The sequence below is a fragment of the Sorex araneus genome, chromosome X (genome assembly GCF_027595985.1).
Source record: "Sorex araneus isolate mSorAra2 chromosome X, mSorAra2.pri, whole genome shotgun sequence".
NCBI classification, from domain to species: Eukaryota; Metazoa; Chordata; class Mammalia; order Eulipotyphla; family Soricidae; genus Sorex; species Sorex araneus.
This window is the reverse complement of record NC_073313.1, coordinates 235,861,064-235,883,793: the sequence shown is the minus strand read 5'-3', so window position 1 is coordinate 235,883,793 and position 22,730 is coordinate 235,861,064. Positions and strand designations below refer to the sequence as shown.

The window sequence follows — 22,730 nt, the reverse complement described above, 5'->3', positions numbered from 1 at the left end:
TTTGTAATGTTTGCCTAATAGTATTCAAAGACACTTTCTGTACAAAATATTACCAATAACATCAATAACTGGCATTCAATTATTTTGATAATTTCCTTATAGCCATAGTTCCTAAAAGGTACAAACACAATTGCCTATTCTTAACTTCCTCCGTATGTAGTGATTATAGCTTTTAAAGGAACTCTAGAATTTTTATTTCATACATGATAGAAAACTTTCATATTTTAAAATATGCACATGTACTACAGATTAATAATATGCAGTGATGCACATATTAAAAGGCTAAGCAGAAGGACTGAATATGGAAGGCACTCATACATTCTAAGGATCACTTAAAATCATTACCACTGCATATGCTAAAAAAATCTCAAATATTAATTCTTTTGTATAATTAATTAAAAAGTGTGATTAGGGACAGCTTTAAATATTAAAATAAGTGTGATTAGGAAGACGGTTCAAAGACTGAAGACTGCATGCTTTGCATTCTGGATATAATCCCTAGAATCACATGTCTCCCAAGCACGATCAGGAGAAAGCTCTAAGCATCAAGCCAGAAAGTGAACCCTTAAAGCTGCAAGTAGCACAGGAGAGATTTTAATTAAGGTTTCAGGCCTATTCTGTTTCTCAAAAAAAAAAAAAGAGGTTCCTTAAAAAAAAAAAAATAGAAAAGGGGCTGGAGCAATAGCACAGCAGGTAGGGTGTTTGCCTTGCACATGGCCGACCTGGGTTCGATTCTCAGCACCGCCAGGGGTAATTCCTGAGTGCAGAGCCAGGAGTAAGCTCTGTGCATTGCCAGGTGTGACCCAAAATGAAAAAAAAAAAAAAACACAGAAAAAGAACAATCAGTATCTGAAAATTTTTCCTAAAAATTGAAAATAACAATAAAATATCAAGTCAGTAAGGGAATGATCACTTTTTATGGTATCCAGAACACAATGGATTCAGATTTTATGAAAGTCTGTACACTGTAAATACACACATAAACATATGCATATATATATATACATGTTTATATGTGTATATACATATAACTAGTTTGGGGTCATATTCAGCTGTGCTCATGAGCTACTCTCAGCACAGTACCAGGGGTCAATCCCAATTCTCAGCAGTGCTAGGGAATCAAGCAGTACTGGGGATCAAACCCAGGACTCCTGTATGCAAAACATATTCGCCATCCCTTTAAGCTATCTTGCCAGCCCACAAATATATTTTTTAATGCAATACATTTTTAAAACAAGAATCTTTTAAAAGTTTAAATACATACTATAGAGACAGTACAGGAGGTAAGGCACTTAGCTTATATGCGGTCATATCTGTTGGATCCTTAGCACCACATATGATGCCCCAAGCAGCACCAGGCATGACACCTCAACAAAGCCAGCAGCCCCTAAGCATGACTGATTATAAGTAAAACTCCTTTTAAAAGTTAAATATATTATTTTCTGTGGCCTTCTAGCCTAACAAAGTAGGAGGGCCTTCAGACCTGAAAATGCTCTGTGCAGAATAAGAGCAGAGTAGGACGTGCTGGGTGACCGCCATTAGATTGCTTAAGGTAATCTCACTGCAGGCATGAACATCTATTAAGTGCTTATTAGTATACCACAGAAGCTTAAAAACATCTGATTAAATAACATAAAGACCCACTGTGAATCTCTGTACATCTAAGAGGAAAGAAATAGAACCATCATGAAATGCATGTGCTTAATTTTTTATGTTTTTAATCTTAAAGATACACATTTGCAGAGTAGAGAATGACCTGATACATTTATCATTTGTGCAGGGAGTGAGAATTCTTTTTAAGAAATGCTTTGATTTTTATTTTTGTAAGAGCTACCCGTGGCATATTCACTATGCCAAAAATAGTAACAAGTCTCACAATGGAGACGTTACTGGTGCCCGCTCAAGCAAATTGATGAGCAACAGGATGACAGTGATACAGTGAAGAGCATTACATGTAGCCAGTATAATTGATCCAAACTTCTCTTGAATATTCTTTTAAATTTTTAAGGTAGTACCCTTAATCCTTTATAAAATGTAGACCGGGTTCTATTCCTCCATCCCTCTCGGAGAGCCTGGCAAGCTACCGAGAGTATCTTGCCTCCACAGCAGAGCCTGCAAGGTACCCATGGCGTATTTGATATGCCAAAAACAGTAACAAGTCTCACAATGGGGACGTTACTGGTGCCCGCTTGAGCAAATCGATGGATGACAGTGATACCGTGATTTTTTTTCTGACATGCTTGCCAAATTTTCATTAATCTATATCATCTGAATATCTCATGTCAAAAATTAATCAAAGAGAAGAATTTCATGAGAAATTTACATTTATACTCAATTTTTAAGTGAAATAATTTTTTTTAATTTGCTTTGGAGTTATACCTGGCCGTGTTCAAGGATTACTCCTGACTCTGGACTCAGGATGATTCCTGTTGGACCATACATATGTGGTGCAGGGGAATCAAACCAAGGTCAGGCTTGTGTAAGGCAAGCTGTACTAACTCTCCAGCCCAAAGCATGTTATTTGTTTAGAAATATGACAGAGGAGAAAGAAAGAAAAAATAATGTAATAAAGTAAAAGAGAAGAAACTATAAACAGCACAGCTTGTTGTGGGTGACTCCAAAAATGAAATAAACAAGGCAGTAACTTGAGGATGTCTTTGCAGATATGAACATAATTCTTTTAAAGTAAAATTTCTAAGATCAAAAAGTGTTGCAAATGCTATTCTTCAAGTGAAGAGAAATATTTTAGATTTTTATGTCAGATTTTAATTTGATATTTTAATATTTCACTTACCCTTTTTTGAGGGGTTGTTTTTTGGGGAAAAATACACTGAGCAATGCTCAGGAATTACTCCCAGTTACGTACTTGAATTAATCCTGGTGGTGCTTGAGGGACTATATGGAATGTCAGGAATTGAACTTAGGTCAGCTGCATGCAAGGAAAGCGTCCTACCTACTGCACTATTACTATGGGACCCTTATTTCACTTACCATTTTTATGTCAACATATTTTTGTAAATATTTTATGAATGAATGATACTCTATTAAACTAAAACCAGGAAGAAAACTCAGAAAACATATCACACATTTTAGAGTTTCAAACTAAAATCACCTTCAGTTCCATTAAGAATTGAGTTATTTAAAATTGTGATTTCTATGACCTATATTCCTTTTGGTAGACCTAAATAATAGAAGACCAGATTGGAACCAAAATGAAAAGCAGCAGCAGGAAATTTTAAAGCTCACTGCTCCACTTGGAAAGGTGTCAATAGCAGTTCATTTTAAAAGCACTAACTAGAATTCACAATTCAAAAACTGTGTCAGAAATTTATGGCAACATTCAGAAGTGAGACAGAACACCTGAGGTTAGAAAAAAGATACCTGTGTGAATAAAGTCTTTAAAACAAGAATTTAAAAAAAAAAAAGAAAGGAGAAATTATAATTGTCTGGTAAACAGTGGCTCCTTTATTTTAGTATAGTTTTACTGTTGCATATGTTATGTTCTATCTCAAAAAGAAATAAAGTAATACTTACATTTTGCAGTTATTATGCAGCCAGCCAGGGAAAATATCATACTGTCTTCTAGAATCTAGGGAACAAAACTGAAGTTTAGAGAAGTATAAAATGTAAGGTGGCCATACTATATTCTACTAAAGTAAACTGAGATCCTAGGTTTTTAAAATTGTGAATGATGACCCCATTTTTTGTTCTGTGTTGGGACCATACCTGGCAATGCTCAGGGATTACTCCTGGCTCTGTGCTTAGGAATTACTACTACCAGTGCTAAGGGGACCATCTGGATGCTGTGGTTCAAACACCAATAGACCGAGTGCAAGGAAAACACGCTACCCACTGTACTATTGTTCCAGCTCCTGACCCCATTTCTAAAGGGTGCAGCTTTAAAGTTTTTAAAAAATAAATTAATTATTGATTATCCATTCTTTGTATACTAATTCTATATACACATATAGATTTATAAGTTTTGTGTATGTATTTTGTGTTAGAAATTGTACAAAAATTTCTCAGGTGTAAAGGGGTCTGACATATAAAAAATCTAAGAAGGCCTGACCTGGAGTAAATATAAAATTATGGCCAATGAAAGGGAAAAATATATTATGTCTCTGATATTTTCACTTAAAATATGCATAATGTATATAACTAGATTCTACATTATCTTTTTGATGCACTAAACATTTATCAGTCACATTACTAGCTCATGATACAAATAAAAAAAAACAAACAAGTAAATCCTGTATTTACTGTCTTGCCTTGAACTGGAGCAATGCACAGCAGGTAGGGTATTTGCCTTACACGTGGCCGACCCAGGTTGGATTCCTCCATCCCTCTCGGCAAGCTACTGAGAGTATCCCACCCACATGGCAGAGCCTGGCAAGCTGTATTTGATATGCCAAAAACAGTAACAACAAAAACAGTAACAACAAGTCTCACAATGGAGACATTACTGGTGCCCCGAACAAATCGATGAACAATGGGAGGACAGTGTGACATGCAGTGCAGACAGTGCTACTGTCTTTTTTTTTTTTTTTTTTTTTTTTTTGCTTTTTGGGTCACACCTGGCGATGCACAGGGGTTACTCCTGGCTCTGCACTCAGGAATTACTCCTGGCGGTGCTCAGGGGACCATATGGGATGCTGGGATTTGAACCCGGGTCGGCCGCGTGCAAGGCAAACGCCCTACCCGCTGTGCTATCGCTCCAGCCCCGACAGTGCTACTGTCTTGCCAGAAATAGCAACAAAGCCTCAGAAATAGTGAAGAGCCTGCCACTGTCCTTAAACCCTTTAATTTTTGTTTCAACTTTTGTGCTCCCACAGATCCAGAAAACCATTTCTATCATGTCTATGATGATTTCCTGTGTAGAATGGAGCAAAAGATTCCTTTAATAAAGAAGTGTGGCAATAATGAGTCTACTCCTATCCTATGAACTAGTGTGTTGGAGTAACACAAAAGCTGGAAACAGCAGCTACACCACACATAGGCATTTTAGCTGAGAAAGACCTATTCTCTTATGATCAGAGAATTTGCGTTCAAAATTTGCTTATTCAAATATAAAGCCACTTTAAAGAGTTGAATCATATGAAATTAAAACCTTACATTACATAATGATGCAAAATTTAAACATCATTGTCATTGGAATGGCATCTGGTCTAAAGTAAATAAAAAGTATACTCTATATATGTGATTATCTTTTATTGATAAACATTTAACTATTACATTACCTGTTGATCACTAAAGTTCCCTTGTAATAAGGAGTCAATGAAAATATGTTGGCTGAAATTCTTTCCTTTTCGTTCCTTTATGCTTTTCTTTAAAATAGATTCCAGTTGTATAAGGGCTTAGGGAAGCAAAAGACATTTCAAAATATAACCATTTGTGAAGACTAAACATCTTTTAATTAATCAATTTATTTATTTTTGGGTTTTGGGGTCACACCTAGCTCAGGAGTTACTCCTGGCTCTGCACTCAGAAATTACTCCTTATGATGCTCAGAGGATTGAATATATGGGATGTCAGGGATTGAACTCATGTCAGCAACATGCAAGGCAAGCACCTACCCATTGAACTATCTCTCCAATGATGAAGCATCTTTTTATATTTCTATATAATTTTACTACATACAGAATAATTTTCAAACATAAGAGAGGTAAAGTCAAATCCCCACCCCACATTTTAAAGGCAAATTTATATATAAACTCTTCTTTCCTCCTTTTCTTTGGGGGGGGGGGAAGTAGGACTTCTAAGCAGTGCTCAAGGAGTCCAGGAGCTCTCCTGCAATTCTTGGCCAATTTCAGTGATTGGGCCCAGTGAAATGGTGCTGCTCAGGTTCAATGGTGCTGGGATCACCAGGTCCACACACCCTGCAATGATGAGGGTTGAATGCAGTGCAGGGGCTAAACTCAGGGGCTAGTGCATGCCAGGCATGTGTTCCAACCCTTTTAACTATTTCTCCAGCTCCTTCTTCTTCATTTTGCTAAATTTAACAAACACTTGTGTATAATTTTAGTAAGGAATAATCAAAGAAAAACCCTTATCACTACCAAGATCAAGAAGTAGAACAGGGCTTCCTGAGGTTTCTCACTCCTCTACTATGCACAGTGGTTACACTTTTAGTTAAGAGACACAAGTTATGGTGGTGGTGTGCTTGCCACAGAATGCTGAGGCATTCATACACATGCTCCACATGATCATACTTTCTGGTCATGTGTCCACACATCTTTTTTGATTGTGATGCTCTCTGGAAGTCTCACTCCTGATTGTGGTGCATACAAAAACCACTTGTGGAATAGCAGAGCTGCCAGGATTGTGCATATCACCTGGGTTTTGAATTCATGACTAAATGCTTGCAAAGCAGGTGCTCTAAATGACTGCACACTAGCATTACTGTGAGACATCCCCTCTCTCTTTTCCCATGTCTAATCTGTCGGACAACATAAGTGTTTCTGCGGCTGGAGAGATAGAAAAGCAGGTAGGCGCTTGCCTTGCATGCAATCTATCTGTGTTTGATCCCTGGCATCCCATGTGGTCCTCTGAGCACAGCCAGGGTGACTCCTGAATGCAAAGCCAGGACTATCCCCTGAACATTTCCGAAATGTTGCCCAAAAACCAGACAAACCAACCAACCAATATGAGTGTTTCTATCTTTAAAGTACAGACATATTTTTCTTTTTTTTGTACTATACTTTCTGTGGCCTGTCACCTATTTTTTCATGTTAACTTTCTTACCTGGCAAACCTCTCTTAACTAGCCTGACTACTATTGCCCTGGGTTCTTTTCATCTTCAGAACAGTCTTTTGCTTTATTATTAATATGCATGTGTGCTGAGGACTGAAAAAGCAAGTCCTCATAAACACAAAGTATGGGATGTCGGGGATTGAATTCAGGTCAGCTGCATGCTAGGCAAGTGCCCTACATGCTGTACTATGGCTCTGGTCTCTCAAAACTTCCATGGCTTTCTATCTCATAGTAACAACCTAGTCGTATACTGATAGGTAAGGCAGATAAAATCTGAGCCAGACAAATTACTCAATTACTCAGTGGTATGAGTTCATGCTTTGCATGTAAGAAAACCAGGTTCTATCCCTAGCATCACATGACTTCCTGAGCAACTCTAGGAGCATTTGCCTGGAGCAAACCCCAAGCACAAAGCAAACAGAAGCCCTGAGTAGTGCCAGGTGAGGCGCAAAAAAACATGAAATAAAATGAGAAGTACTTAACACTATAAATCAGAGGTTCCAAACATACTATACTAGAACGACCTGGGAAGCTTAAAAAGAAAAATTGCGAATTTCAAGTCACACCTTGTATCATTTAAATCTGAATGCTTATGAATGAAAGTCAGATTTTAGTATTTCCATTACCCTTTCCCTTTTGTTGGTATTATTATCTATGTCTAACATTTGCACACATGAGATGTGCAAATGCCTCTGGTTAAAGTGCCCACACACTTGGTTGCAGTGCTTTTGTCAAGTGTCACATTCAGTTTACTGAAGTATACTGGGTGTCACACTTGTGTCACACTGGGAATCACACCAGCAACACCAAAGATCACACTTGACAACGTGGGGTGATATCAGGGCCCAAACTCACAACCTCACATCTACAAAGACAGGTACTTGACCACTGAGTCACATCCTAAAGTGCCAGGCTTTAATGATTTTTAAGACTCAATGTTTAACAAAGTTTGGGAACTATTGCAGTAAATTCCATTTTTAAACCTATCAGCATAGTTAAGGCTTTTATATATAATATGATGCCCCAGACACAACTGTACCATATTGTGAATAAATTGTCTAGGGTGGGTTTCTCTTTCACATTTGTTTTAAATCCCCAAAGTGATTCTAGTATATAGTACAGGCCTAGTTGAGAACATGTGAATTTTGGGGGGGTTGGGGCAAACCTGGCAGTTCAGGGTCTCCCCCAGCTCTGAGCTCAGGGTTCTTTATTGGTGATGCTCAGGAGACCATGTGGTGCTGGGGATCAAACCAAGATAGGCTGCATATAGAGCAAGAACTTGAACCACTATACTCTATCTCCAGTCATGCTAGCTTGAGAATTTCGTTTTCTGTTTTTTGGGGGGCCACACCAGGAATGCTCAAGACTTACTTATGGCTCTGCACTCAGCACTCCTTGAGGTGCGTGAAAGCCTATATGTGATGCTAGGGATTGAACCCAAGTTGGTTGCATGCAAGGTAAGTACCCTACCTGCTGTACTATCACTCTGGCCTCTGAGAATTTCTTTTTTTTTTTTTTTGTCACACCCAGCAATGTTCAGGGGTTACTCCTGGCTCTGCATTCAGGAATTACTCCTGGCTGGGCTTGGGGGGGACCATATAGGATGCCAGGTATTAAACCCAGGCTGGCTGCACGCAAGGCAAATGCCCTACCTGCTATACTATCACTCCAGCCCTCTGAGAATTTCTTATTTTTTTGCTTTTTGGGTCACACCCAGCGTTGCTCAGGGATTACTCCTGGCTCTGCACTCAGGAATTACTCCTGGCGGTGCTTGGGGGACCATATGGGATGCCGGGAAATGAACCCAGGTTGCCTGCGTGCAAGGCAAACGTCCTACCTGCTGTGCTATCACTCTGGCCCCGAGAATTTCTTAAAGGAAGCAGTGATACAGCTATTAAGTGATACTCAAATACCAATCATTTTCAATAAAAGCTGAAAGCAAAAATTTTATCTACACCCATGCTATAGTTCAAGGAACATATAGACAATCTGCTTTCATTTTGAGTAAGAAAATTGATTTTCATTTTATTTTGACTCAGTATTCATGAAATATAGTTTTTATTAAGCAAATTAAAAATGAATCAAAAAATAAGAATGGGGCTGGATGGGTCAGAGCAATAAGGACAGTGGGTCAGGTACTTGCCTTGCAAGTAGCTGACCTACATTTGATCCCTGGCATCCCATATGGTCCTGAGCACTGCCAGGAGTAATTCCTGAGTGCCCAGTAAAGAGTAACCCTGAGCATTGTCAGGTGTGACTTCAAAACAAAAAGAAAAAGAAAAGAATAGAAGCTGGAGAGCTAATATAACAGACAGAAACCTTCTATGAGGCTGATCTGGGTTCAATCTCCAACACCCCATATAGTCTCCCATTCCCAGTGGGGGACTATATGGAGGACTAAACCTGAGCACAGATACAGGATTACTCCTGAGCACTGCTGGTGTGGCCCCCTTCCCCCAACAAAAGCGAAAAAAGAAAACTATTGTTCAAAATAATGTAGCACTGTTGTCCCCTTGTTCATCGATTTGTTCCAGTGGGCACCAGTAACACCTCCATGGTGAGATTTGTCGTTACTGTTTTTGTCATATCGAATATGCCACAGGTAGCAATAATAGTATTAAAAAATTACAATCATGACACTATAGTCAGAAAATATAGAAGAAAGGAATATTTGGGATGATTAACTTAAAATACTATTTTCTATGTATATCTCATATTTTTGAATTTTAATTAAGTTAGTTTTTTATTATAGTTCAGATAATAGGGTTACAATATTATTCAAGGTTATGGTATTGATATACAAAGTTATGTTCAACCCCAAAGTGCCCATTATGCTCACCCTAGATTTTATACTTTTATAATATTTTTGCCTTATAATGGTAACAATGTTGTAACTTTTTTTACAAATACATGTTGATATTTCTAATATTTAATCATGTTGACATAGCAATTCCCAAGGGTTGTACAATGAGCTGATTTCTGGTCTTTTTTAATTTTGTTTTTGGGTCACATCTAGGCTGTGCTCAGTGCTTACTCATGGTTCTGTGCTCAGGAATCACTCCTGGCAGGGCTCTGGGGATGATATGGAACACCAGGGATTGAACCCAGATCAGCAGCATGTAAAGAAAGCACCTCACCTTCTGTAATATTTCTCTGGCCCAATTTATGAATATTTTGTTTAAATTTTTCTTCCTTCAGACAATTTCATTTATCATTTACAACTCAACATGTGTTTTGCTTTGTTTTTGAGCCACACCCAGTGGTACTCAGTGTTTACTGCTGGCTCTGCAGTCAAGGATCACTCCTGGCAGGGCTCAGGGCAACATACGTGTTGCCAGGGATCAAGCCTGGTTTGTTTGCATGCAAGGCAAATACCTTCCCACTGTACTCTCTCTGGCCCCACTGAGCTGCTAAGCTGCTTTTCCATATGTATATATGTGTACATATATAAGCATGTATGCATATATATACACATATATGAGCATAAGATTATACCCTTATTATTTTTATTAATCTTATAAAATATACCAGTTCAATAGTTAACTTATTCTGCAGTGTGTTAAGACTTCTGTTAGTGGGGGCTGAAGCAATAGCACAGCGGGTAGGGCATTTGCCTTGCACGCAGCCGACCCGGGTTCGATTCCCAGCATCCCATATGGTCCCCTGAGCACCGCCAGGAGTGATTCCTGAGTGCAGAGCCAGGAGTAACCCCTGTGCATCACCAGGTGTGACCCAAAAAGAAAAAAAAAAAAAGACTTCTGTTAGTTCTTTTTTCTAATAATGTGTTTCCTCGTTTAAGGAAAATTTCTATTACAGAAAATGGAGAATTAAGAAACATGAAACTTACCATCTTCATATTGATTTTTCCGAGCTGTACTTTTATCAAGTGATCCATCTAGGAAGCCTTTCCCAATCTCAGACCAAACCTGAAAATAAAATAATATACCTATTATTTAATAAGCAATTTTCTGTATAATACCAAGCAATCTAATAACTGAAGATGTCTTGTCTCACCAACAGATTGATGACTGAGGTCCCTTTTAAGTGGCTGCATAATCATTTGCTCCAAGACCCTAAGGACACTACATACACACGCTATACAGATTGTTTCTGTTTGGAGGAAACACCTACTATATATATTATCTCTCTAGCCTGATAGTAGCACTGTCCTCCCTCTGTTCATCAATTTGCTCAAGCAGGCACCATAACGTATCCATTGTGAGACTTGTTACTGTTTTTGGCATATCGAATACTCCACAGGGAGCTTTCCAGGCTCTGCCGTGCAGGCGGGATACTCTCAGTATTTTGCCAGGCTCTCGGAGAGGGATGAAGGAATCGAACCTGGGTCAGCCACGTGCAAGGCAAACACTCTACCTGCTGTGCTATCGCTCTAGCCTCACCGTACATACATATTTTAAGAATTTAAGACAAGGAAATTTTAAAGTAACTAATTGTACTGTAAGGTCTAAAGTTCCTTTTCTATTTATCTTTTGGGGAAGGTGCCAGGAATTGGCCCCAGATGAACAGAACTGAAACAGGGTCACCATGCAGGGTTAAGAAAACAAGACAGAAAAAAAGAAAAAAAAAGCACCAGGTAAGGGAACTAAAAAGTCTTGTGGACTGATCCCTGACTCTGTCACATTCCATATTTATTACCTTTAACCAACAATGATTAGAAGAATGAGGAAGGCATTCTACAAGCATTTTTCTATCTATGCTAATCTAGCCAAGCTAAGCTTGTACATATCAAAGGGTCTCTGCACTTCTACCAATGAGGCCAAAAAGTCTCTAAGGAGGGTTTATCACGAGAGATATTTCCTTTTCAAGAAAGAGCAGAGACAAAGCAGTTACAGGACCCCTGCCTGGGTCTTGTCACTGGCTTTCTAGGTTAAAAGCTCCCATAAGTGCCCATCCTGTCTTTCTCCTCAGTCTATCTCACTTTATCCTTCGTTCCCAACAGGAAGTTCTAAGGATCAAAGCCAGGACTCCATCCATGTGAGTTATTCTAGCACTGAGCCAAATCCCTGAGTCAAAGGTACCTTTCTTTATTTAGGGGTAGAGGTAGAGTGGATGCCCATATCCAGTGGTGTTCAGGGGCCACACTTGCTAATACTCCTTAGACCATATACTGCTCCATATCCACATCCTAGGCAAGCACCTTAACCTTTGTACTATCTTTTAGGCCCCAAACATTCCTTTATTTTAAAAGAAGTAAAGAGGTATGACAGATAAAGTATCAGTTAGGGCACCTGCCTTGCATTCAGGGAACAGTGGCTTAATCCCTAACAACCCATATGGTCCTCCACACCTCATCAGAAAGTGATCCTTGAACACTGAACCAAGAGGAAGCCCTTAACACAGCCAAATGTGGCACAGACAAACAAAAATGGAGTACAAGCGAGGAAAAAGGACAGAGTGATATAATCAACTTTCAAATATTTATTATAATGGCATCAGTGGATAAACAATGTTCACAAGGAACTGTAAAATTTCCTTCATCTATGACATTGCTAAGCATTGACTGACTGAGATCCAAGGAAACAGACTATGCTTCCAATTATTTCAAAATTGGATAATTAGCCCCCTAAAAGTTTACCTTGTTTATAATTCAACCATTCAGAAAGAACCTAAGGAAATAATTTAACAGTTATTAATGAATTTTAGCATTGTAGCACTGTCATTCCATTGTTCATCGAATTGCTCAAACAGGCACCAGTAATGTCTCCATTGTGAGACTTGTTACTATTTTTGGCATCGACTATGCCACAGGTAGCTTGCTAGGCTCTGCCGTACGGATGGGATACTCTCAATAGCTTGCTGGGCTTTCTGAGAGGGATGGAGGAATCGAACCTGAGTTGGCCACATGTAAGACAAACGCCCTACCCACTGTGCTATTGCTCCAGTCCACCCTCCAGGTTACTAAAAAGTATTTAAACCCTGAGATACAATGATTTATTGTTTATCTAATTTTGTGAAATAGTTTAAAAATTGTCTCTATACTTACTGTGCTATGATTCTTCTGGAAGCAAATGACTTCCTGGTCATCTTCAAAAGCACTACCCATCACCATCTGTGTAACAGACCTCATTGCAAAACCAAGCATATGCTGGGAGAGGGGTATATGCTGAGACTCTGGGTAGGAGAGCCATTTGTCTAACAATTCTTCTGAAAGCTGAAAGAGAACAGAAAGCCAGAATGATATACTATTAACTCCTCACAGAGTCTTTAGGGAGATCTACCTCCTATAGTGCATGGTTCAATTCTGTAACTCAGGTGCATACTTGATTGATCTGTCAAGCTAACACTGGTTTGACCTATAATATTACAATCAGTGCCTCAGGCTCAGATTCTGTCAAAAGTGTAGGTTACAAAACAAAACTGAAGAAGCACTACCAAAATAATATATATATACACATATGCATATGTGTATATGTACATTTGAAGACTAGAAAAAAACTTAAAACTAACAAAAATCAAGAGGCTATAATCTTAGCATCTAATTAAAAATGGTGATAGTGGGGCTGGGGAAACAGTTTATGAGTTGAGCACTTGTCTTACCCGCAACAGCACACAAAGCCAGGAATAGCCCCTCAGCATCTCTGGGCATGCCCGCTTCCCCCACACACAAAAAAAAAAAATGAAAGAGAAAAGTTAAACTCACAGAATTCAAGTAGAGGTTTATACACACAGCCTTGGAGCAGAGTCAAGATGGTCAGGACAGGAAGAAGTCATTTACAGGATGAGGGATGAGAGGATTAGAGGACAGTACACAGAACTCAGAACTGGACCAAACAAAAAAGCCAAAGGGTTATTGTATCAATAGGATGTATATAACTTATTTTGGGTTGACAACTCTATAAAGAGCATTATTCTTTTAAAAGAAAATCACTGACAGAAAAGAAGAAATTATCTGAGAGTAGTACCCTATAACCATGTCTAATACATAAGCTAAGTATGTAGCTTTTGCTTTGACATGTAAAGTCAAAGAAAATTTCTCTGACATTTCAATCTAGGAACCAAAGTTTGAAATATTTTCATGAAAAGAAATGTAAAAATTGGTTAATAATTTTCCACTATGAGTTGCCTTTGATCAGGCAGGAGAAGAAATAAAAGGACAGGAGAAAAAAGATGAAAAGCTTGGAAAAAAGGAGTCTATGCTAAAGTATTAGCATATTATATATTTATAGTATGCTAATATTTTAGCTCTAGTCCATGGAGTGATAGCACAGCAGGTAGGGCATTTGCCTTGCACGCAGCCGGGTTTGATTCCTCCGTCCCTCTTGGAATGGCCGGCAAGCTACTGAGAATATCCCGCCTGCACGGCAGAGCCTGGCAAGCTACCCATGGCATATTTGATATGCCAAAAACAGTAACAAGTCTCACAATGGAGACGTTACTGGTGCCCATTCAAGCAAACTGATGAGGGACGACAGTGCTACAGTGCAATACTTTAGCATAGACTCCTTAGAATCTTCTGCCCCCATGCCAGGCTGTCTTTTCACCGGGGCCCCCTTGGAGGGGGGTGGGTTGAGTTTCCCTCCCCTCCCAAGCAGAGCCTCGGCAGTCAAAAACCCAGCCACAGCCATGCTCAAGACCACTTTCCACATGCTCAGATGAGCCTCACCCATGAAGGAACCAACAGAGGAACCCAGGTATGCGGGCCCATGGCTGAGATCCTAACCCAAGCCTTCTCGGATCAGGACTGGGCCTCCTCCACCCAGATCCCCCATTTTCCAGTAGCTTGGCAGTCACACCCACAAACTGCCCCCAGCACCATGTAATCTCATCAACGGCCAAGATCCCGAGACTATACAACAAAGCTCCTGGAAGAGAGTGATGCAGAACCTCCTGCCCCCATGCCAGGCTGTCTTTACCGGAGCCCCCTCAGAGAGGGGCAAAATTTATTTCACTTGCATTCGTTAGACTAAGAGCACCTGTAAGGACGATTAGAGGCCACCTTAAAGCCCCTAATAGGCCACATATAGATAGGCCCTCCGTCCCTCTTGGAGAGCCCAGCAAACTACCAAGGGTATCCCGCCTACATGACAGAGCCTGGCAAGCTACCTGTGGCATATTTGATATGCCAAAAACGGTAACAATAATGGACTTCATTCCCCTGACCCTGAAAGAGCCCCCAGTATGGCAGCATTGGGAAAAACGAGTAAGGAGAGGCTGTGATGCTTTTTATGTTCCTGGAGCGAGCAGACGCCATTGGGCTATACTAGCACGTGACAGGGACAAATGGAGACATTACTGGCACCCACTCGAGCAAATCGATGAGCAACGGGATGACAAGTGATACAAGTGATGCTAAAATATTAATTATTTTGAATCAAGAAGAATAAGACCTTTATCAATAAATATTGCTATAAAGAAAAAACTCTGTCATTACATTAATAGAGAACAAAAAGAAATAAACACAATTCCCAGAAATATATCATCAAATACAAAAAAGTTGGAGATGATAATGCCAAACTGTACTGAGGACAACCCGAAGCCACTCACAGTGACACTGGTCCAACCAGGTCAGAAAGCTCTGCTGTTCTGATCTAGCAGTGCTGTTGGAAGTCACCAGAACAATACCCAGCAGGGATGGAGGTGGGGATAAGCAGGGCTATGGGCTAAACAAGTGACATCATAGTTCTAGTCCTCATTAGCTCCAGTCTTGTAAGATTCTTACTGACAACTGTAAGATCTTTAAACAGAATACAAAGGAAGATACTAAATGGAGATTGTTTTAAAAAGTCAACTTTACTACTTTCTGGAGGACAATGGTGGATGGAGGAGTGTAACAAATACTACTTAGGTCATCCTAGCAGGTAGTCCGAGAAGACAAGGCAACACAGCCCATAGAATGCTGAGACACAAAGCAGGAAAGATAACAATGAAAGGATGTAAATCTGCTGTGCAAGCCTCCTGATCATCTTTTAAATAATGTTTCAACTAAAAATGAGAACTGGGAAGAAACTAGTCATTAACCATCCATGACCAGTGGGATTTTTTTAGTGTTTTCTGATTTTTTTTTGTTTGCCTGGGTTTTTATGTATATATATTTTTAATTTGTTTGTTTGGTTTTGGTTTTGGAAAACAACTGGCAATGCTCAAGGCTTACTTCTGGTTCTGCACTGTCTGTACTCCTGACAGTGCTTGGGATATCAGAGACTAAACCTGGATAGGCCACATACAGAGCAAATACGCTATCTTCAGTACTTTCTCATAGGCCCCTACAGTTGTTTTTTGTTTGTTGTTGTTGTTTTATTTTTGAGAAGCAAAACAGAAAAAAGAGAAATCAATACAGCCAGGGCAACATGCCAGGGCTGGATGGGTAGTCCTTAGCACCACCACCAGGTGTGGCCAAGAAACTGAAAATCAAAAACAAGAAAAATAACGAGTCAGATCCTTACTCTTCTAAGTATTTCTGGTCATCCAACCAGTGCCTATAATTTACAAAAAAAAGTCTTTGGATTTTTGAGCCACACCTAGCAGTGCTCAGGGTTTACTCTGGCTCTGCACTGAGGAATCACTTCTTCCAGGTCTCAGGGGACTAGATGTGGTATAGGAGATCGGCCCTCTGTTGGTATATACAAGACAAGTGCACAATCCGCTATATTGTCGCGTTGGCACTCTGGTGACAATATAATTTCTACTTTTACCAAAAGAATATTTCATATTTTAGAAAACATTGGCAGAGATTCTCAAACTTATTTTCCCTACTGCCTGCACCCTTCTCAGAAAAAAAAAATTATTCAACACCCCGAAATGAAAGGTCAGAAAAAAACACAAGACACATCAACAGTTAAAAAAGAATTATTATCTTTATAAAACTCCTGGACAAACTGTATACCATCTTACCTTTATCAGGAGAGAAAAATTACTCTGCAGAGAATTAGCCACACCATTTTCATAAATTTTTTTCCTCATGTGCTTGTCACTCACATTTTCTCCACCAGACTGATACATTAATAATGACTTTAGCATAGTTTCAAAAGGATCCGCTGAAACAAGACAAATTAAATATATAAATGTTTAAAAATTATGCTAAAAAATCTTTAGCAAATGAAAAAAGAAATTAGGAAAGAAAGGGATTATAGCTGAGAACTTAAACATTTTATCTCAGCTCTGTTAACAGTCTTTCCTAAATATGATAGCTCAAGAAGCAATACAACAAAAGCAACCAGTGTTGGCACGGATGTGGGGAGAAAGGGACTCTCCTTCACTGCTGGTGGGAATGGCGACTGGTTCAGCCCTTTTGGCAAACAGTATGGATGATTCTCAAAAAATTAGAAATTAAGCTCCCATTTGACCCAGCTATACCACTTTTGGGAATATATCCTGGACCCAGCTATACCACTTTTGGGAATATATCCTGGAGAAGCAAAAGCGTATAGTAGAAATGACATCTGCACTTGTATGTTCATTGCTGCACTGTTTACAATAGCCAAAATTTGGAAAAAACCTGAGTGCCCAAGAACAGATGACTGGTTAAAGAAACTTTGGTACATCTACGCAGTGGAATACTATGCAGCTGTTGGAAAAGATGAAGTAATGAAAGTTGCATATAAATGGATCAACATGGAAAGTATCATGTTAAGTGAAATGAGTCAGAAAGAGAGGGAGAGACATAGAAAGACTGCATCATCTGTGGAATATAAAGTAACACAATAGGAGACCAAAACCAAGAATAGTAGAGATAAGAACCAGGAGGTTTACTCCAGGCTTGAAAGCCAGCCTCAAACACTGGGGGAAAAGGCAGCTCAGATACAGAAGGGAACACCATATAAAGGGTATTTGGAGGATTAGCTCAGGTTGGGAGATGCGAACTGAATGTAGACTATACATCGAACACAATGGCCAGTCAATGCCTCTAGTGCAAACTACAACACCCAAAAGAAGAGAGAAAACAAAAGGGAATGCCCTGCCCCAGAGGTGGGGTGGGGTGGGGTGGGAGGAGGGTGTGGGGGTGGTGGGAGGGATACTGGGATCACTGGTGGTGGAGAATGGGCATTGGTGGAGGGATGGGTACTGATCATTGTATGACTGAAATGCAAGCACAAAAGTTTTGTAAATCTGTAACTGTACCCCACGGTGATTCACTAATAAAAAAATTTTTCTGTTAAAAAAAGAAGCAATACAAACTGACAAAAAGAACCTAACTATGATCAAGCAAATTAAAATTCCAGAGTACCAAAGTTTTATCTTATACTTCAACTTTTCCCCTGGTTCTTTGTTAATGGACAGTTTTCTTTTGTGGTCAGTTTTCAATCTTCAGAAAAGGTTTCTCATTCAACTCTCTGCCAAATACTGTACAGTCTACACTTGCAGTTTGTTTCCCCTACTCTTTTTCTATTATATAACTAATTTACTTTCTTTTGTATGATCTACTCATCAAGAAATTATTGAGCTTCTTATTAGATATGTATAAACAAGATAAGAAATGTATGAAATAAGCCATGGCAGGGATATAATATTTTGACTTGAAATTCCACTATAAAGTATTAATACTTGTACAAATTTCTATCCAAATTTTTATGCAAAATGTTTAATTTTTAAAAGCTTATTTCACTGGTTTTAAAGTAAATTTGATGTTTGTGTTTAACTGTCAAGCATCATAGTTAAAACTATTTAACTGAATTTTAAAAATTCTGTGGGAATGGGCATTGGATTACATCCAGTGGTGCTCAGGGATTATTCATGGCTCTGTGCACAGGAGTAACCACTAGTCATGTTTAGGAAACCACGATGCCAGTGATTTAAACTGGAGTTGGTGAGATTGTAGGTAGGCACCTTAACACCTGTACTATACCACGCTGATTCCCCAAAGTTTCTTTTATCCTTTTTTTAAAGTGTTTCTTCAATTAACTATATTTTTTTCACAAACACAAATGCACAAACACAGAAGTAGGGAATATATCTCAGTGGTGGAGTATGTCTAACAAATGTGAGACCCTAGGCTTATCCCTCATACCATGAACATATATTACTATCATAAATAACTACAATAACAGAGTAAAATACAAAATAAAATAATAATTTCGCCTAACCTTCTGTATATAGAGATACTCACTGATAAACTTTTGGGGGGGTTTGGTGCCAAATTTTAAACCCACATTTCAGGCAAGCAAAACATTAATTTTATCACTCAGTTACATTCTAGTCCTCACTGTTAACCATTTTTCTTTGTTTTGGGGCCACATCTGGCAGTTCTCAGGGCTTTACCAGTGGCATTATAGGGATCACTTTACCAGTGGCACTTAGGGATCACTCTAGGTGGTGCTTGAGGGATCATACGGTGCCAAGAATTAAACTAAGGTTGGCTGTATTCAAAACAAGCACTTTATTCTCTGTACTATCTCTCTGCTCCATTTTAAGGAATGTTTTCAGCTGTTCTCATTTCATAACAAAGATAGAAAAATCTGTCACACTTCATAATGAAATACATTGCCTTCTTTAAGAACACATCTCTCAGTTTATGAATGTGAACATTTGAAAACTACTCACATTGGGGCCGGAGCGATAGCACAGCGGGTAGGGCGTTTGCCTTGCACGCGGCCGACCCGGGTTCGATCCCCGGCATCCCATATGGTCCCCCAAACACCGCCAGGAGTAATTCCTGAGTGCAAAGCCAGGAGTAACCCCTGAGCATCGCTGGGTGTGACCCAAAAAGCAAAAAAAAAAAAAAGAAAAGAAAACTACTCACATGCTTCCTCCACTTCCCAGCACCACAGGAGCAGACAACCAGTCTTCTTTTATTAATTATTTTATTTTCTGATAGTGCCACCTTTCCATGTTAGCACAACTCAGACCATACCGCATAGCTTCAAGTCCCAACTATCACTAACTAGTTGTCTGACCTCGGTTAAAGGACTAAATTTTCCTGCACCTTAGTCTTCTTTAAAATGAAAATAACAAAAGATCAGGTAATGGTGTGGGAGTCAAAAGTTCATACCTTGCATGTACAAGGTCCTAAGTTTGGACCCCAGAAACATACGACCCCACCCCCCCACCGCCCAAGCACTAACATAGTCCTAGAGGCCACTGAGAAATACATAAGACTGAGGCATTGTTGGATCTAAGCAAGATCACATCACCAAACCCAAGCACTGAACCATCCATCCCAGTAGGATGAGTGTAGCTGTGGGTGGCCCCCAGGGCTCCCTAAGTACTGCTTGAGAGGACCCCACACCCCCAAACTAAGGAAATCAAAACATCTACTTCTAACGGCTGTTCTGAGAATTAGAGATATTTATAAATGGCTTAAAGTAGTTTTGACATATAGTAATTGTTATATAAGCAGAACATACATATTTATTTGATAAGCAAATACCAAATATAAGATAGGAAATTATTTTTCATATTTTAATCAACAAAAAATATATTTGCTTCACATTTTTATTTTAAATAACACTGATAAGAATGTTTCCTTGGGCCAGAGAGATCTCTCAATAAGTTTAGCACAATATTTTACATGCCAGAAGCCTAGGTTCAATTCCTAGCACCACATGGTTCCAGGAGTACAGAGCCAGGAGCAACTCTGGGATGGCACAGAAAAGCAAACAAGCAAACAAAAATAGAAACATCCAAAAGACTGGAGCACATGCTTTGCAAGTAAGAGACCTATGTTTGATTCCCAGTATTGCATTTCCTTTAAAAAAATTAATGGAATCACCATGAGATAGATCATTGGAAAGTTGATCTATATTGGGTTTTAGTCATACAATGATCCAACACCCATCCCTCCACCAGTATACATTTCCCACCACCAATGTTCCCAGTTTCCCTCCCACCATCCACTCCCTCAACCCCCAGCCCCAGCTTGTCTCTATGCAGGCACTTTTGGTTTTTCTCTCTTTCCTTTTGTGCATTATGGTTTGCAATACAGGTACTAAGAGGTCATCGTGTTTCTTCAGGTCATTCAGTATTTTTACTGGGAAGGAAAGGCTGGGTTAGCTTTTTTAATTGGGTGGCAGCTTTGGGGTATGGACGTGACTGCAGGAATTTCCAGAATCACAAGGAGGTGGGGGAAGGTAGTCCCTCCCAACTGTGAGAGAAGCCTGGAGATTTCAGTCACAAACTCCCATGTCCAAATTTTCAACAGATTAATATCTTGGTGAGGTCTGTCCTGAGACGGTGGAGTCCAGCCAGGGGCATGGCGGCGATTTGGGATTGCGGGAACAAGTGGCTGCCAGAGGTTCTGTTTGGGCAGGTACTGAGCTAACCCACCCCCCTCCAATGTGCCCTGCATAATTCAGCCCTATGCAGGACTGAGATTTACTGTAGCTTTTGTTCTATTTCAAGATTTATTTATGGGTTTCTGGAGCAAGACTAGTGGAAGAACTTATTGGTAGTGCTGGGGTTGGTTTGTGGGTGTGACTGCCAGGGTTTCTGGGAGTATAGGGAAGTGAGGGAGGTAACCCATCCAAACTGAGAAAACCTGGAGATTTCAGGTACAAAATCCACATACCTGAGTTTTGAGCAGGTTAATTTCTCTGTGTGGTCCATCTCAAAGTAATGTAGTGTGGCGGGGGGACATGGCAGTGAGACATTGGACTGTAGGTACATGCAGCTACTAGGGCTCTTTGGGCAGGCACTGGACTAACCCACATCCCTCCCATGTTCAGCCATTTCATGTTCCTTTGAGCACTACCAGGACTGACCCCAAAATAGGCCTTGAACATCTTTTCCCTTCAATCCCCAAATCAAAAATGACATAAATTTACTGACACAAACTCACTTATGTGCTTACATAAACTTTGGATAAATTATTTAATATTCAATACAATCTTCACTGTAGAACATCTGTACAACATTTACACTCTATATTTCTCCATTCTCATCAACTTTAATTTTGCCAGCATTTTTTATTTCTTCTTGTCAGACAGATTATTTTTGTCTTCTTTTCATTTTTATTTGCATCCCACTGCTTATCAGTGAGACTGAAATCTTTCCATTTTATTGGCCATTATTTGCTTGTCTTTCTTTTAAATTACCTTGTTCTTATCTATTTCTACAATAGAGGTTTTTCTTATTAGCACTATCCCACCTGCATGGCAAAGCCTGGCAAACTACCCATGGCCTATTTGATATGCCAAACCCAGTAACAACAAGTCTCACAATGGAGACGTTACTGGTGCCCACTCGAGCGAATCAATGAACAACGGAATGACAGTGCTACAGTGCTACTCGAATATATTTACATAAATGGAAATTAAATTATCTATTTCTCTTTTAAATTTTTTCAGGTTAGCTTTTGATTTTACTGATATATAATCAGATCTATAATAATCAAATATCAGAAATTATATGTAGTAACATCCAGCTAATATTTTCTTATTTTTTCACTTTTTTGGGGGGTCACACCTGGCAATATTTAGGTGTTACTCTTGGCTCTGCCTCAGAAATTACTTCTGACAGAGCTGAGAGTATCATATGGGGTGCCAGGGATCCAACCTGGGTCAGCTGCATGCAAGGCAAATGCCCTACCCACTCTACTATCGCTCTGGCCCCAATTTTTTACTGTTTTTCAAGCCGGATTTTTGGGTTGACTTTTTTGCTTGTTTGTTTAGTTTGTTGTTTTGGTTTAGGGCCATATCTAATGGTGCTCGAGAACTTGCTTCTGGCCCTGTGCTCAGAGATCTTTTCTGCTGGGGCTCAGAGCAACACGTGGAATGCCAGGGACTGAATCTAGGTTAACTGCATGCAAGGCAATGGCCTTACCTGCTGTACTATCTCTCCAGCCTATGCTTTTGTTTTGTGTTTAGGGCCAAATTGGTGGTGCTCATGAGTTGATCCTGAGAGGTGCTTAGGGAAGCATGCAGTGACAAGGATCAAACCTGGGCTTCTGGAAAGCAAAGCATACACTCAATACTTGAATTATCTCTCCAACCATTAAGCTATTTTAATAAAAATGTTTCATTTTTATGTTTCTATCTTTATCCAATTTGTGCTTTATAGATCATAGATTTTATGTCAGAGCAAGTAAG

At 39.5% G+C, this 22,730-nt stretch overlaps 1 protein-coding gene across 1 annotated transcript in view; it reads right to left on the bottom strand.

Moving 5' to 3' along the window:
• LOC101546938 (cytochrome P450 20A1) overlaps window positions 1–22,730 on the bottom strand; it is a 49,768-nt gene that overhangs the window by 21,841 nt on the left and 5,197 nt on the right. The window contains exons 4-8 of the mRNA XM_004601286.2: window positions 16,603–16,745; window positions 12,755–12,922; window positions 10,598–10,676; window positions 5,238–5,353; window positions 3,535–3,589 (exon numbers count right to left, since the gene is read on the bottom strand). Coding sequence (XP_004601343.2) covers window positions 3,535–3,589; window positions 5,238–5,353; window positions 10,598–10,676; window positions 12,755–12,922; window positions 16,603–16,745 — 561 coding nt within the window. The remainder of the gene's footprint in view (window positions 1–3,534; window positions 3,590–5,237; window positions 5,354–10,597; window positions 10,677–12,754; window positions 12,923–16,602; window positions 16,746–22,730) is intronic.